A 15,856-nucleotide genomic window follows, 5' to 3' on the forward strand; every position below is an offset into this window, starting at 1 on the left:
ATGGGGCGACTTGAAGTTTCCCGAGGCCCTACTCTGGCGTTACTTCCAGCAGTTTGGCACTGTCGTCAGTGTGCGAGTGAACACGCTGTCCTCGGGGAGGTATAAGGGTACGCGTACGAACATTCGTACCCTTAGGATGCGCCTGAGGTCTGACATTCCTTCTTCAGTCAGGCTTCTGGGGTACTACGTCCGGGTATACTATGCCCGGCAACCTCGTACCTGCTTTCAGTGTGGCCTGTTGGGGCATCAGGCTGCCGGGTGCTCTAGGGCAGCAGTCGCTCCTGTGAACCTGTTCCGGGTGCAGGATTTCCCGCCACTCCTTGTTGGGGTGGATTCAGTGGGCGAGGATGTGGACGTCCCGTTGGCTGCTGCGGCTCCCTCTGCATCGCCCGGTGGTCTTCCAGATGATGCAGCCCTTCCTCCTGGTGTTACAGTGCCGTCGGCTGATCTTTCTGCTCCTGTCACTGTCCCAGATGCTCCCGTGGGTCTTCCGGATGGTCTCTGCGAGTCGTCGACGTCTTCATCTTCTTCGTCTGCTGCTGCTACTGCGACTGGCCCTGCGCCCTCGCCGGCTGTGCTGAGTGCTAGAGGGGCTGCAGAGCATCCTGATGTGTGCAGTCTGGTTCCCCCTGTGGTTGAGGCTGCTGCCGTTCTGTGACGGGCGTCGGTTCGCCCGGCTTGTGAAGCCCGTGGTTCTGGGTCCACCTCTGGCTCTGAGGATGTGCAGCCGCAGCCCAAGCGTTCCCGGCGTTCTTCTACTGCTTGGGCTGATGTGGAGGATTTCGACGCCGATGGATCTTCGGGCGATGATGTGGTGGTTCTGGGTGCATCTCGCTCTACGTCGATGGTGGTTGCTGACGTCCATGTGCCTGCTGATGACAATGTTTGTGCTTATGATTTACCTCCTGTTCTTTCTTCTGCAGAAGGTTCTCCGCAATGGGGGGTGGTCGCTCCTACGGACGTGGGTGGTGAGGGTGCTGGTGCGGGCAGAGGCCTCGCGCTGGTGCTGAAGAAGGATGCCCGGCGTGGGGGGGGGTCCCTGCAGGCGAAACATCCGGTGGTTGACGCAGGACCCTGTGAGGTAGCCGAGGACCCTGTGAGGTAGCCGAGGAGACTCCCAGTGCGCTGCCCATTGCCCGGCCCCGTGGGAAGAAGCCCCTCCGTCTCGTTTTGGCCTCCGACGTGGCGAATGACGATAAGAACCCCTTGCTGTTTGACATTGTTGACTGCGTGCATCCTGTTCCATGGAGCCCTTCTTCCATCTGGTTTCCGCGGGCTCGGTGTTTTGTTGTGGGTGTGCCGGAGTTGATGCCTGATCCTCGTACAGTTCATAGTAAACCTGTTCCGGATAACCTCATGTTGCTTTGGGAGGCATATGGTGTTCGATTCCCGGCAGCAGAGTGGCCGGATAAGTATGAGCATTTAGAGTAGTCTGTGTGATTGCTGTGTGTTTGGTGTGTGAATGGGACCTGTGGTTTGTTATGCTAATGTGTTATAATTATTGTGCGCCCTTCGGGCCGGTGTTATGTTTTGTTCTCATGACCTTGTTTTATTGTATTTATTGTATTTCTTAGCATGCTTTGCATGTAAATATAATAACAATAAAAAAAACTTCCTGTTGCATTCCATTTACTAACTACTCTGACACTGAAAAAATTCTTTCTAACGTCTCTTTGGCTCATCTGCGTACTAAGTCTCCACCTGTGTACTTTTGTTCGTGTTCTACCCGTGCTGAAGAGTTTGTCTTTGTCCACCCTGTCAATTCCCCTGAGAATTTTGTAGGTGGTTACCATGTTTTCCCTTACTCTTCTGTTTTCCAGGGACGTGAGGTTCAACTCCTTTAGCCTTTCCTCGTAGCTCATTCCTCTCAGTTCCGGGATGAGCCTGGTGGCATACCGCTGAATCTTCTCTGTGTGCAGGGAAGGTGGTGTTGGGGTAGTGGTTGGTTTAGCGATGGTGAGGGATTGTTGGGGAGGGGGGTGATGGTGGTGTGTGCAGGGAAGGTGGTGGTGGGATAGTGGTTGGTTTAGCGATGGTGAGGGATTGTTGGGGGGTTGGGGTTGGTGGTGGTGTGTGCAGGGAAGGTGGTGGTGGGGGTAGTAGTTGGTTTAGCGATGGTGAGGGATTGGGGGGGGGGGGTTAGTGGTGGTGGGGGTAGTGGTTGGTTTAGCGATGGTGAGGGATTGTTGGGGGGGGGGGTGATGGTGGTGTGTGCAGGGAAGGTGGTGGTGGGATAGTGGTTGGTTTAGCGATGGTGAGGGATTGTTGGGGGGGGTGCAGGGAAGGTGGTGGTGGGGGTAGTAGTTGGTTTAGCGATGGTGAGGGATTGGGGGGTTGGGGGGTTGGTGGTGGTGTGTTGGGAAGGTGGTGGTGGGGGTAGTGGTTGGTTTAGCGATGGTGAGGGATTGTGGGGGGGGGGGGGGTTGGACGTGGTGTTTGCAGGGAAGGCGCTGATGGGATAGTGAGGGGGGGGGGTGTTTTTGAATGATAAACGATTTACACTTGACTCACCACTGATGACGTCTGAACACTTCCGGAACAAGTGCTTCTCTGACGACATTTGTTCGAACCACAATGATGTAAATGCTTTACCTTCTTACAAAAAAATACAAATAATCGCCAACAGAACCTAAACACCTAACCTAACTTTACCAGTGCCTAAATATGCAAAATTTGATTATATATATTTTAATTATTTATATTTGAGAAAACTTCTGTTTTCAATTAACAGAAGACTGATGAATGTGTCTTCGGCGTCGACCACCGGATGGAATGGACTTGGTCTGAGAATGGGTTGCTAAGGTAAGTTAAGTATAGCTCTTTAAACCTCGCCTACTTGGGCCTTGTTGTACTTGATGCATTACAGTTTAACTATTCTCACGTTCACAATCTTTGTCGAATCTTGTCTTAACGTTCTTGAAGAGTGGTGGCTACTGCAACTTCTTCTTTCAGTGCATTCCACTTGTTACCTGGACATACAGGGTATGAGTATATCCTTATTTATTTTATTTATTTATTTATTTATTTATTTATTTATATACAAGAAGGTACAATGGGTTTGTGAGAATACATAGCATGGTGTTTACAATCTTTTTAAAACCACTAGTACACGCAGCGTTTCGGGCAGGTCCTTAATCTTTCTTCTACTAATTTGTGTTATCAACTTTAACCTATGTCCGCCTGTTCTTTCTCTCGTTAAAAACAAGTTGTCCCTGTTTACCTTTTACATTACCTTAAGTATCTTGTATATTATGATCAAATACCCTCTGTTTGTTATATCTTTTGTTTGTCTCATTCTGTTTCACAGTCTCCGTGGTGTAGTGGTAAGACACTCGCCTGGCGTTCCGCGAGCGCTATGTTATGGGTTCGTATCCTGGCCGGGGAGGATTTACTGGGCGCAATTCCTTAACTGTAGCCTCTGTTTAACGCAACAGTAAAATGTGAACTAGGATGAAAAAACGATTCTTCGCGGCAGGGGATCATATTCCAGGGACCTGCCCGAAACGCTATGCGTACTAGTGGCTGTACAAGAATGTAACAACTCTTTTATATATCTAAAAAAAAAAAAAAAATCCTCCCTGGTTGTAAGGCGCAGTTCTCTTAGTTCTCATAGCTGAACCTTCCTAGTAACAGATCTCTACATTCTTTCTTATTATTTTATGCTCATTTTTCTCTCTTGACTTCTCTTTATAAAAGCATGAGTAAGAACTGGGAATATTGAAGGATAGTTTCCTGGTTGACCAGTATATTTATCAGTGTGGGCGTTGAGCGCGGGTGTACTTAGTGCGTGGTGGCCAGCCAGCCAGCCAGCAGTCATGCAGGGTGTTGGTTAGTGTGTAGTGTGAGTGTGGTGGTGAGAGTCATGTCTGTCTGTCTGCTGCCTCTCCTCTGTGTCCTGGTGGCCTGGTCGGCCGCCTTCCAGGAGGCCACCATGGACCACACGGAGGAGTTGGACTTGACTGCTAACGTCATCCTCCCGGAGGCCACCATGGGCCAAAGGGGGGAGTTGGACTTGACAGCTAACGTCATCCTCCCGGAGGCCACCATGGGCCAAAGGGGGGAGTTGGACTTGACAGCTAACGTCATCCTCCCGGAGGCCACCATGGGTCACAGGGAGGAGATGGACTTGACAGCTAATGTCTTCCCCCCGAAGGCCACCATGGGTCACAGGGAGGAGATGGACTTGACAGCTGACGTCATCCTCCCGGAGGCCACCATGGGCCACAGGGAGGAGTTGGACTTGAATGCTAATGTTATCTTCCCTGAGGTCACCATGGGCCACACAGAGGAGCTGGACTTGACAACTAACGTCATCCTCCACGAGACCACCATGGGCCACACGGAGGAGTTGGACTTGACAACTGTCATCCTCCCGGAGGCCACCATGGGCCACACGGAGGAGTTGGACTTGACAACTGTCATCCTCCCGGAGGCCACCATGGACCACACGGAGGAGTTGGACTTGACAACTAACGTCATCCTCCCGGAGGTCACCATGGGCCACACGGAGGAGTTGGACTTGACAACTAACGTCATCCTCCCGGAGGCCACCATGGGCCACACGGAGGAGTTGGACTTGACAACTAACGTCGTCCTCCCGGAGGCCACCATGGGCCACACGGAGGAGTTGGACTTGACAGCTAACTCCATTTTTAACCTGATTGCTATACACCAGCTGCAGGAGGAGCAGCGAGGCGTCCAGGAAGGTGAGAATAAGAACAAAGTTATGTTCACAGTTCCTTGGGAGTTTTTTTAATGAGTTGGTAAACAAAATATTTGCTGCTTATAAAAACATCAGCATAAGGCACCAGTACAGAAGATAATTTATAGGGTTGAACACATCATAGTTACACATGTAAGGATACAATCTTAATAGAGGCAACTGTTTACAGGTGTGAACAATATGCAGATGGTGATGGCTAACCTGACTGAACTGATCTCCACTCACCTGATTCTTGATGACAATTATACGCAAGGTAAGTAGTCATATGAACAAATCCACAAGGGCAGTGACGAGGATTCGAACCTGCGTCCGGGGGCATCCCAGACACTGCCTTAATCGACTGAGCTACTACAGGGTTAAAGGGTTGAAACCGAAGTTCCACTGAACTTACTGGATCCCGTAGCCTCTCCGAGGCACAAATCAGGCTTTTACACCCCCCCCCCTGCACCCGAGCTATGTCAACAGGCCGTTCTCCCTCTTCGCCCTTACATCATCACACACAGAGATCACACTAACGTGATGCATCAAAGGAACAAATCCACAAAGGCAGTGACGAGGATTCGAACCTGCGTCCGGGAGCATCCCAGCTCGGGTGCAGGGAAGGGGGTTGTGTAATAGCCTGGTTTGTGCCTCGGAGAGGCTACGGGATCCAGTAAGTTCAGTAGAACTTCAGTTTCAACCCTTTTACCCTGTCGTAGCTCAGTCGATTAAGGCAGTGTCTGGGATGCTCCCGGACGCAGGTTCGAATCCTCGTCACTGCCCTTGTGGATTTGTTCATTTGATGCATCACGTTAGTGTGATCTCTGTGTGTAAGGAGTTAAATATACAGTACATGTGTCGATGTTTCTTTGTCTCAGTTTCGACACTTGATTCATGTCAGTTTTACTTCAATCAAGTTTTAGGCACAGAAATTAGTACAAGATAATTGTTAAAATAATATTCTCTTGTTCCTGGTGCCATTATGTCTACAATTTGTTGAAGAATCTTGGGAATGAAGTATTCAGTCTTGTCGCCTTCAGCATCAAGCACAGCCTGTCATTCACAGACGATAGTACCTATAGTCACTATGGACGGACGAGCATAGTACCTATAGTCACTATGGATGGACGAGTATAGTACTTAGTCACTATAGATGGACGAGCATAGTACCTATAATCACTATGGATGGACGAGCATAGTACTTAGTCACTATAGATGGACGAGCATAGTACCTATGGATGGACGAGCATAGTACCTATAGTCACTATGGATGGACGAGCATAGTACCTATAGTCACTATGGATGGACGAGCATAGTACTTAGAGTCACTATAGATGGACGAGCATAGTACCTATAGTCACTATGGATGGACGAGCATAGTACTTAGTCACTATAGATGGACGAGCATAGTACCTATAGTCACTATGGATGGACGAGCATAGTACTTAGAGTCACTATAGATAGACGAGCATAGTACCTATAGTCACTATGGATGGACGAGCATAGTACTTAGTCACTATAGATGGACGAGCATAGTACCTATAATCACTATGGATGGACGAGCATAGTACCTATAGTCACTATGGATGGACGAGCATAGTACTTAGGGTCACTACGGATGGACGAGCAGAGTACCTACAGTCACTATGGATGGACGAGCATAGTACTTAGGGTCACTATGGATGGACGAGCATAGTACCTATAGTCACTATAGATGGACGAGCATAGTACTTAGGGTCACTACGGATGGACGAGCATAGTACTTAGGGTCACTACGGATGGACGAGCATAGTACTTAGGGTCACTATGGATGGACGAGCATAGTACCTACAGTCACTATGGATGGACGAGCATAGTACTTAGGGTCACTACGGATGGACGAGCATAGTACTTAGGGTCACTATAGATGGACGAGCATAATACCTATAGTCACTATGGATGGACGAGCATAGTACTTAGGGTCACTATGGATGGACGAGCATAGTACCTATAGTCACTATGGATGGACGAGCATAGTACCTATAGTCACTACGGATGGACGAGCATAGTACCTATAGTCACTATAGATGGACGAGCATAGTACCTATAGTCACTACGGATGGACGAGCATAGTACCTATAGTCACTATAGATGGACGAGCATAGTACTTAGGGTCACTATAGATGGACGAGCATAGTACCTATAGTCACTACGGATGGACGAGCATAGTACTTAGGGTCACTATAGATGGACGAGCATAGTACCTATAGTCACTATGGATGGACGAGCATAGTACCTATAGTCACTATGGATGGACGAGCATAGTACCTATAGTCACTATGGATGGACGAGCATAGTACCTATAGTCACTACGGATGGACGAGCATAGTACCTATAGTCACTATAGATGGACGAGCATAGTACTTAGGGTCACTATAGATGGACGAGCATAGTACCTATAGTCACTATGGATGGACGAGCATAGTACCTATAGTCACTATGGATGGACGAGCATAATACCTATAGTCACTATGGATGGACGAGCATAGTACTTAGTCACTATAGATGGACGAGCATAGTACCTATAATCACTATGGATGGACGAGCATAGTACCTATAGTCACTATGGATGGACGAGCATAGTACTTAGTCACTATAGATGGACGAGCATAGTACCTATAGTCACTATGGATGGACGAGCATAGTACTTAGTCACTATAGATGGACGAGCATAGTACCTATAATCACTATGGATGGACGAGCATAGTACTTAGGGTCACTATGGATGGATGAGCATAGTACCTATAGTCACTATGGATGGACGAGCATAGTACCTATATTCACTATGGATGGACGAGCATAGTACTTAGGGTCACTATGGATGGACGAGCATAGTACCTATAGTCACTATAGATGGACGAGCATAGTACTTAGGGTCACTATAGATGGACGAGCATAGTACCTATAGTCACTATGGATGGACGAGCATAGTACCTATAGTCACTATGGATGGACGAGCATAGTACTTAGGGTCACTATGGATGGACGAGCATAGTACCTATAGTCACTATAGATGGACGAGCATAGTACTTAGGGTCACTATAGATGGACGAGCATAGTACCTATAGTCACTATGGATGGACGAGCATAGTACCTATAGTCACTATAGATGGACGAGCATAGTACTTAGGGTCACTATAGATGGACGAGCATAGTACCTATAGTCACTATGGATGGACGAGCATAGTACCTATAGTCACTATGGATGGACGAGCATAATACCTATAGTCACTATGGATGGACGAGCATAGTACTTAGTCACTATAGATGGACGAGCATAGTACCTATAATCACTATGGATGGACGAGCATAGTACCTATAGTCACTATGGATGGACGAGCATAGTACTTAGTCACTATAGATGGACGAGCATAGTACCTATAGTCACTATGGATGGACGAGCATAGTACTTAGTCACTATAGATGAACGAGCATAGTACCTATAATCACTATGGATGGACGAGCATAGTACTTAGGGTCACTACGGATGGACGAGCATAGTACCTATAGTCACTATGGATGGACGAGCATAGTACTTAGGATCACTACGGATGGACGAGCATAGTACTTAGTCACTATAGATGGACGAGCATAGTACTTAGGGTCACTACGGATGGACGAGCATAGTACTTAGGGTCACTACGGATGGACGAGCATAGTACTTAGGGTCACTATGGATGGACGAGCATAGTACCTATAGTCACTATGGATGGACGAGCATAGTACTTAGGGTCACTACGGATGGACGAGCATAGTACTTAGGGTCACTACGGCTGGACGAGCATAGTACCTACAGTCACTATGGATGGACGAGCATAGTACTTAGGGTCACTATGGATGGACGAGCATAGTACCTATAGTCACTATAGATGGACGAGCATAGTACTTAGGGTCACTACGGATGGACGAGCATAGTACTTAGGGTCACTACGGATGGACGAGCATAGTACTTAGGGTCACTATGGATGGACGAGCATAGTACCTACAGTCACTATGGATGGACGAGCATAGTACTTAGGGTCACTACGGATGGACGAGCATAGTACTTAGGGTCACTATAGATGGACGAGCATAATACCTATAGTCACTATGGATGGACGAGCATAGTACTTAGGGTCACTATGGATGGACGAGCATAGTACCTATAGTCACTATGGATGGACGAGCATAGTACCTATAGTCACTATGGATGGACGAGCATAGTACCTATAGTCACTATGGATGGACGAGATAGTACCTATAGTCACTATGGATGGACGAGCATAGTACTTAGGGTCACTATGGATGGACGAGCATAATACCTATAGTCACTACGGATGGACGAGCATAGTACCTATAGTCACTATAGATGGACGAGCATAGTACTTAGGGTCACTATAGATGGACGAGCATAGTACCTATAGTCACTATGGATGGACGAGCATAGTACCTATAGTCACTATGGATGGACGAGCATAATACCTATAGTCACTATGGATGGACGAGCATAGTACTTAGTCACTATAGATGGACGAGCATAGTACCTATAATCACTATGGATGGACGAGCATAGTACCTATAGTCACTATGGATGACGAGCATAGTACTTAGTCACTATAGATGGACGAGCATAGTACCTATAGTCACTATGGATGGACGAGCATAGTACTTAGTCACTATAGATGGACGAGCATAGTACCTATAATCACTATGGATGGACGAGCATAGTACTTAGGGTCACTATGGATGGATGAGCATAGTACCTATAGTCACTATGGATGGACGAGCATAGTACCTATATTCACTATGGATGGACGAGCATAGTACTTAGGGTCACTATGGATGGACGAGCATAGTACCTATAGTCACTATAGATGGACGAGCATAGTACTTAGGGTCACTATAGATGGACGAGCATAGTACCTATAGTCACTATGGATGGACGAGCATAGTACCTATAGTCACTATGGATGGACGAGCATAGTACTTAGTCACTATAGATGGACGAGCATAGTACCTATAATCACTATGGATGGACGAGCATAGTACCTATAGTCACTATGGATGGACGAGCATAGTACTTAGTCACTATAGATGGACGAGCATAGTACCTATAGTCACTATGGATGGACGAGCATAGTACTTCGTCACTATAGATGAACGAGCATAGTACCTATAATCACTATGGATGGACGAGCATAGTACTTAGGGTCACTACGGATGGACGAGCATAGTACCTATAGTCACTATGGATGGACGAGCATAGTACTTAGGATCACTACGGATGGACGAGCATAGTACTTAGTCACTATAGATGGACGAGCATAGTACTTAGGGTCACTACGGATGGACGAGCATAGTACTTAGGGTCACTACGGATGGACGAGCATAGTACTTAGGGTCACTATAGATGGACGAGCATAGTACTTAGGGTCACTACGGATGGACGAGCATAGTACTTAGGGTCACTACGGATGGACGAGCATAGTACTTAGGGTCACTATGGATGGACGAGCATAGTACCTACAGTCACTACGGATGGACGAGCATAGTACTTAGGGTCACTATAGATGGACGAGCATAATACCTATAGTCACTATGGATGGACGAGCATAGTACCTATAGTCACTATGGATGGACGAGCATAGTACTTAGAGTCACTACGGATGGACGAGCATAGTACTTGGAGTCACTATAGATGGACGAGCATAGTACTTAGAGTCACTATAGATGGACGAGCATAGTACTTAGGGTCACTACGGATGGACGAGCATAGTACTTAGGGTCACTATGGATGGACGAGCATAGTACCTACAGTCACTACGGATGGACGAGCATAGTACTTAGGGTCACTACGGATGGATGAGCATAGTACTTAGGGTCACTACGGATGGACGAGCATAGTACTTAGGGTCACTATAGATGGACGAGCATAATACCTATAGTCACTATGGATGGACGAGCATAGTACCTATAGTCACTATGGATGGACGAGCATAGTACTTGGTCACTATAGATGGACGAGCATAGTACCTATAGTCACTATGGATGGACGAGCATAGTACTTAGTCACTATAGATGGACGAGCATAGTACTTAGTCACTATAGATGGACGAGCATAGTACCTATAATCACTATGGATGGACGAGCATAGTACCTATAGTCACTATGGATGGACGAGCATAGTACTTAGAGTCACTATAGATGGACGAGCATAGTACCTATAGTCACTATGGATGGACGAGCATAGTACTTAGTCACCATAGATGGACGAGCATAGTACCCATAATCACTATGGATGGACGACCATAGTACTTAGGGTCACTATGGATGGACGAGCATAGTACCTATAGTCACTATGGATGGACGAGCATAGTACTTAGTCACTATAGATGGACGAGCATAGTACCTATAATCACTATGGATGGACGAGCATAGTACTTAGGGTCACTATGGATGGACGAGCATAGTACCTATCGTCACTATGGTTGGACGAGCATAGTACCAATATTCACTATTAATGGAGGTAAACAGTACCTATATTCACTATCGAAGGAAGTACATAGTACCTATAGTCACTATTGAAGGAAATATATAGTACATATAGTCATTATTAGTGAATGTACATATTACCTATAATCACTATAGATAGATGTACGTAGAACCTATATTCACTTTGGATGGACGTACACAGTACGTATAGTCACTATTAATGGACATACACAATACCTATATTCACTATGGATTGGTCATACATATATAACTATAGTCACTATAGATGGACGCACATTCAGCCTATAGTCACTATGAATTGACATACATTGTACTTATAGTCACTATGGATGGGCGTACATAGTACCTATAGTCACTATAGATGGAGGTGCACAGTACCTATAGTCACTTTGGATGGACGTACATAGAAAATATTGTCACTATGAATGGACGTACTTAGTACCTATAGTCACTATGGATTGGCGTACACAATACCTTAGTCACTATTTCTAGAAATTTCCAAGACTTAATTACTAACCGCTAGTACAATAAGATGTAATTCTTGTACTAGGCATTATAATTAACTAACACTTCTAACCAGAAGGGTAGTGAAATTAATTTCATTTAATTAAGGCGTAGTATCGCCCGATTTCTCCCTAGAATCATGGCCGTGTTCCGTTAGTCAGCCAGCCATGCAATAATTTCTATATATTAATGGATTGAGCTGAATCCAGCCTCATTTACCTTTCTTTATTAACCCTTGGGCCGCTAAGGGTCATAATGGCTTCAACACCCTCAAGCGCAACAAAAAAAAAATCCAAAAAACTCTTCCTTCTTATAAAAGTGTTCATGTGTGTTCCCTGATCAAGGGAAAAATAAAAAAAAATCGTAGGTGGCATAATTTGGGCGCAATAGAGCAGGGAAGTGTGGCAAAAAAGAGGCGTTGACAGAGCAGTCGCAAGACGACGTCTGCTCCGCCCGAGCTGTCAGACGGGGTTGCCACAAAGATATTATTACCTAATTATTTCAATGTCTTTGATTGACTTTTTTTTTTTGCAGTAATATTATTCAGTAGTGTGTATTGTGATATGTTTATATAATAAAATGTGTGAACCATCGCTGTACTCAAAATTATTGTTTTCATTTTAGTGATTCAGTTATTACGTTCATAGAACAATATACAAATAGTTTTGCTGTTATTACACTATATAAACATTTTATATATACGTATCTGCATGTTTTGTTCACCATAACGAACCACTAAGATGGTATTGTGAGTCAAAAAGCAATGAAGAATGGCCGTCACTCACAAGCCAGCCAGCCACTCGCCACCTCACTCACCTCCTCACTCGCCAACATACTCCTCCCTCCTTACTGTTTTTGCTTTTATTCACTATACACAGACGTCAAATATAAGTATCTACATGTTTTGTTCACCATAACTGTACATGTAAGCTTGTATGGTGAGTAAAGGCAATAAGACGTAGCTACACAGAGTCAACTGGGGGCGGCCGCCCTCAAGGCCAGATGCACTAATATTTCTCCTCCAACAATACTGTTTGTGGTGTTATTACAGTATATACACACATTTGTATATATAGTACATAAATATCATATAAGCATAAGTATCTGGAGAAGAGGGGGCCGAGCGGACAGCACACTGGACTTATGATCCTGTGGTCCCGGGTTCGATCCCGGGCACCGGCGAGAAACAATGGGCAGCAACTGTAGTTCTTATTGATGGACATACTTAATAGTCACTATGCAGTTCGTACATAGAACCAAGCAGGTACTATAGATGGTCGTACACAGTATCTATATTCACTATGCATGGACGTATCCGACATAACATAACACAGTTACCCCATTAAAAAAGGGAATGAGCGACTCCGTGACGTCATCACAACAGTCGTGTATATATTAACTATTATTTCTATTTAAACCTCAGTCTAGTGTTTAAACTTAATAAAAAAGTGTTCACTAGGACTGAATATAATTAAATACAACAAAAATATAGCTTGACTCTCTTATCCTTAAGACATTAATGGAACCATCAAATATTATTGGAACAAAAACATTGAAGGAGAGTCACAGCGTCACTACAGACAGCAACTTGTAAACAATAGGAAGGAGGCAGAAGGTCTCTTTGAGGTTCGCATTCGCGGCACTGCAGAGGTTAATTTATACCGCCCAATAGTGTTCCAGCCACAGCAACCTCTACATCAACCATAAGAAGTATTGTATCAGGTAAAACAAATAGTGTATATAATTGTAGCGGCCATTATAAAGTGTTTGCACTTTTGCCGGTTATGATATGCCAGCAACCCGAAAAAAGGGTAAGCCTGGGTTTTATTTAAAACAATGATTCCTTGTTGTATAACACATTTGTGAATGAAGTTTAGTTCTCTGTAATTTACTCACAGGTGTGGTTCAAGGGAGGATGTCACTGTGAGAGTTTAAGAAATGGAATATGGAATGGTAATGAGGAATTGAACTCGGAAAATTTAAAAAAAAATTCTTTAGTTCTTTTAACCTTTATTCCTGTCGTGATATTCAATTAGGTCGCCTCAGGAAGGACTTCCTTAGCTAACACACCAGTGTAGTAAGCAGCTCATTCCTTACTCTAGGACCATTTATGAACAATTGACTAGGCGCGAGCAAGCACCGAGACCCCAAAAAGCTTGAAATCCCCTCCACTTGGCCGTTGACCTTCGCCATTCGCCAAAGTGAATCTAGCGAGTAGGTCCACGGCTCTCACAACAATAATTTATTGGTGTGTGGTGCCGTATATTTAGTCCAAAACCCATGAATCGGTCTCAATTTAATAGTTGTGTGTGTGAAGAAAAACTTACAGAACCATATAAATGTGTGGGGTGTAACGAAGAGAGTGTTCAACATAACAACTTAGTTTATTCAATAAAGACTAACTACAACAACAACAAAAACAAAAGAAATATCAATGACGTTACTCGAAATCCTTCCTGTGACACTATCAATGACAGCTAGACACCAGCCCCTCGGACTGCATAATGAACTAACTCGAACATAAGGCGTGAACACAGAGGAATCAAACAAGCAAGCAAGACACAGATCTATAATCACACCTGCAACTATGACACAGCAGGTTCTGAGACACGTCTCCAGTAACCTCCTAACTGTTCTATGCCTCTGATCAGTCTACACCTGCACTAGCGGTTGCAATGCAATTAAATCAGTAGCCTGTCAATGACACATCAATGACTAATGGGTTCACTGGACACTCCAGCACCCTTCCTCAATTAATCTTTACGTTAACACTCCGTCCCACAGACGATCAACAATCAATAAAAATTTGATTTACGTTAATAACAAAGTAACATTTACGTTAACCTAATAAATCTTACAACTGTCTCTAGTAACACGGAAATTACACAAACACTCTACCCGTCGAATATTCAGTGACTAAATCCCATTAATCCCTATACGTCCAGACAGTTGAATAATCTCTTTACTAGTTATGTTAATTTACGTTATTGGTTCCTAACAATTAACGATAGTTAACTCTGATTTACAATGTCTAAAGTGCTAAGAAAACGGTAATCACTCGTGATTACCCTTAGAGCAATTAATTACTATCCTCAAGATCAATAATTAATCAATTAAATACGCAACCTTTCACACTGGCTCAGCAATTTACATTAAGGTTTGAATTCCGTCCGAGCCTTCAATACGCAGACCAATTCAGATGATTAAGGAGCAAATCACCACGTTTACTTTATTCTAAAATGACTTCACTCTTCCCACCAGTCAGTCAAGTGCCGGTATTTCCTGACAGATAAATAACGACGTTACGTTGATGGAACAATGGAGCCTTCGTGTTAGTCGATCAAACACGGATAGAAGTTAATTACTTTGACTTCCTGAAACACGTCAATTATCCGCCCAACTGACCGGTAATTACGACAGACAATACTGAAATTCTTGTCTGGCTGATGGCTAGCCTACCCTGAGACTACCGTAGCTGCTTTCAGGAAAATAATTAACCCAAACGTATCTTACTCTACTCTACTTGTTAAAGAACAAATTCTCTTAAAGCAATGGGTGTTTCCTTGGTTACGTTATATTAATTGCCTCGCAATCACCTCACTGAATACTGGACATCGATGTCCTACCAGATAAACAGGAGAATATATGTATACCCAAGTACTCGTCTTCAACCGAGTTCACCCATGACAATGATAAATCACACTAACAAATCATAGTGATTTATGTTACAATCCGTTGCAATGACAATACTGCAGGGGTCTGACCCGAGCTTCTGTTGGGGACGGACGTGTTGCCTTGGCGCTCCGGCTGTTGGTGTTGTTTACTAATTTGGTCGGTTGCGGGGCAGGTGTGTCACTGCCTGCCTGTGCTGACGTGGAGTTCACGATGGGGGTCCCCCTCCCCCCTGTACTGCGGGCTCAGTCTGTGGGCCTCGAATTTTCCGGCCGGGCTGGGTACCCAGAGATAGCGCTGGTGTGTGAGTTGCTTCATATCCCTGTGATCAACGTTTATGGTGTCGAGCTGGTGACGGCTCGTCAAGCGATATTGAAGTTTACCAAGGAATTGGCATATCGCGACTTTCTCCGTCGTTACGAGGGGCGGACATTACCCCTGCCGGAT

General features: G+C 45.0%; 2 protein-coding genes across 2 annotated transcripts in view; one reads left to right on the forward strand and one right to left on the reverse strand.

Annotated features, from left to right (window-relative positions):
- Window positions 1–246: 246 nt before the first annotated feature.
- Window positions 247–2,560, reverse strand: LOC138351698 (uncharacterized). Its single transcript, XM_069303717.1, has 2 exons — window positions 2,512–2,560; window positions 247–869 (listed from the first exon to the last, which is right to left on the reverse strand). Exons 1-2 carry the CDS (start codon window positions 2,558–2,560, stop codon window positions 247–249), a joined length of 672 nt encoding a protein of 223 aa, XP_069159818.1.
- A 1,300-nt stretch (window positions 2,561–3,860) lies between these two features.
- LOC123772632 (uncharacterized) overlaps window positions 3,861–15,856 on the forward strand; it is a 155,724-nt gene continuing 143,728 nt past the window's right edge. Inside the window, exons 1-2 of the mRNA XM_069303718.1 lie at window positions 3,861–4,706; window positions 4,893–4,976. Of these exons, the coding sequence (XP_069159819.1) occupies window positions 3,863–4,706; window positions 4,893–4,976 (928 nt within the window). The 5' untranslated portion in view covers window positions 3,861–3,862. The remainder of the gene's footprint in view (window positions 4,707–4,892; window positions 4,977–15,856) is intronic.

This window comes from Procambarus clarkii, chromosome 50, assembly GCF_040958095.1.
Source record: "Procambarus clarkii isolate CNS0578487 chromosome 50, FALCON_Pclarkii_2.0, whole genome shotgun sequence".
Taxonomy (NCBI): Eukaryota; Metazoa; Arthropoda; class Malacostraca; order Decapoda; family Cambaridae; genus Procambarus; species Procambarus clarkii.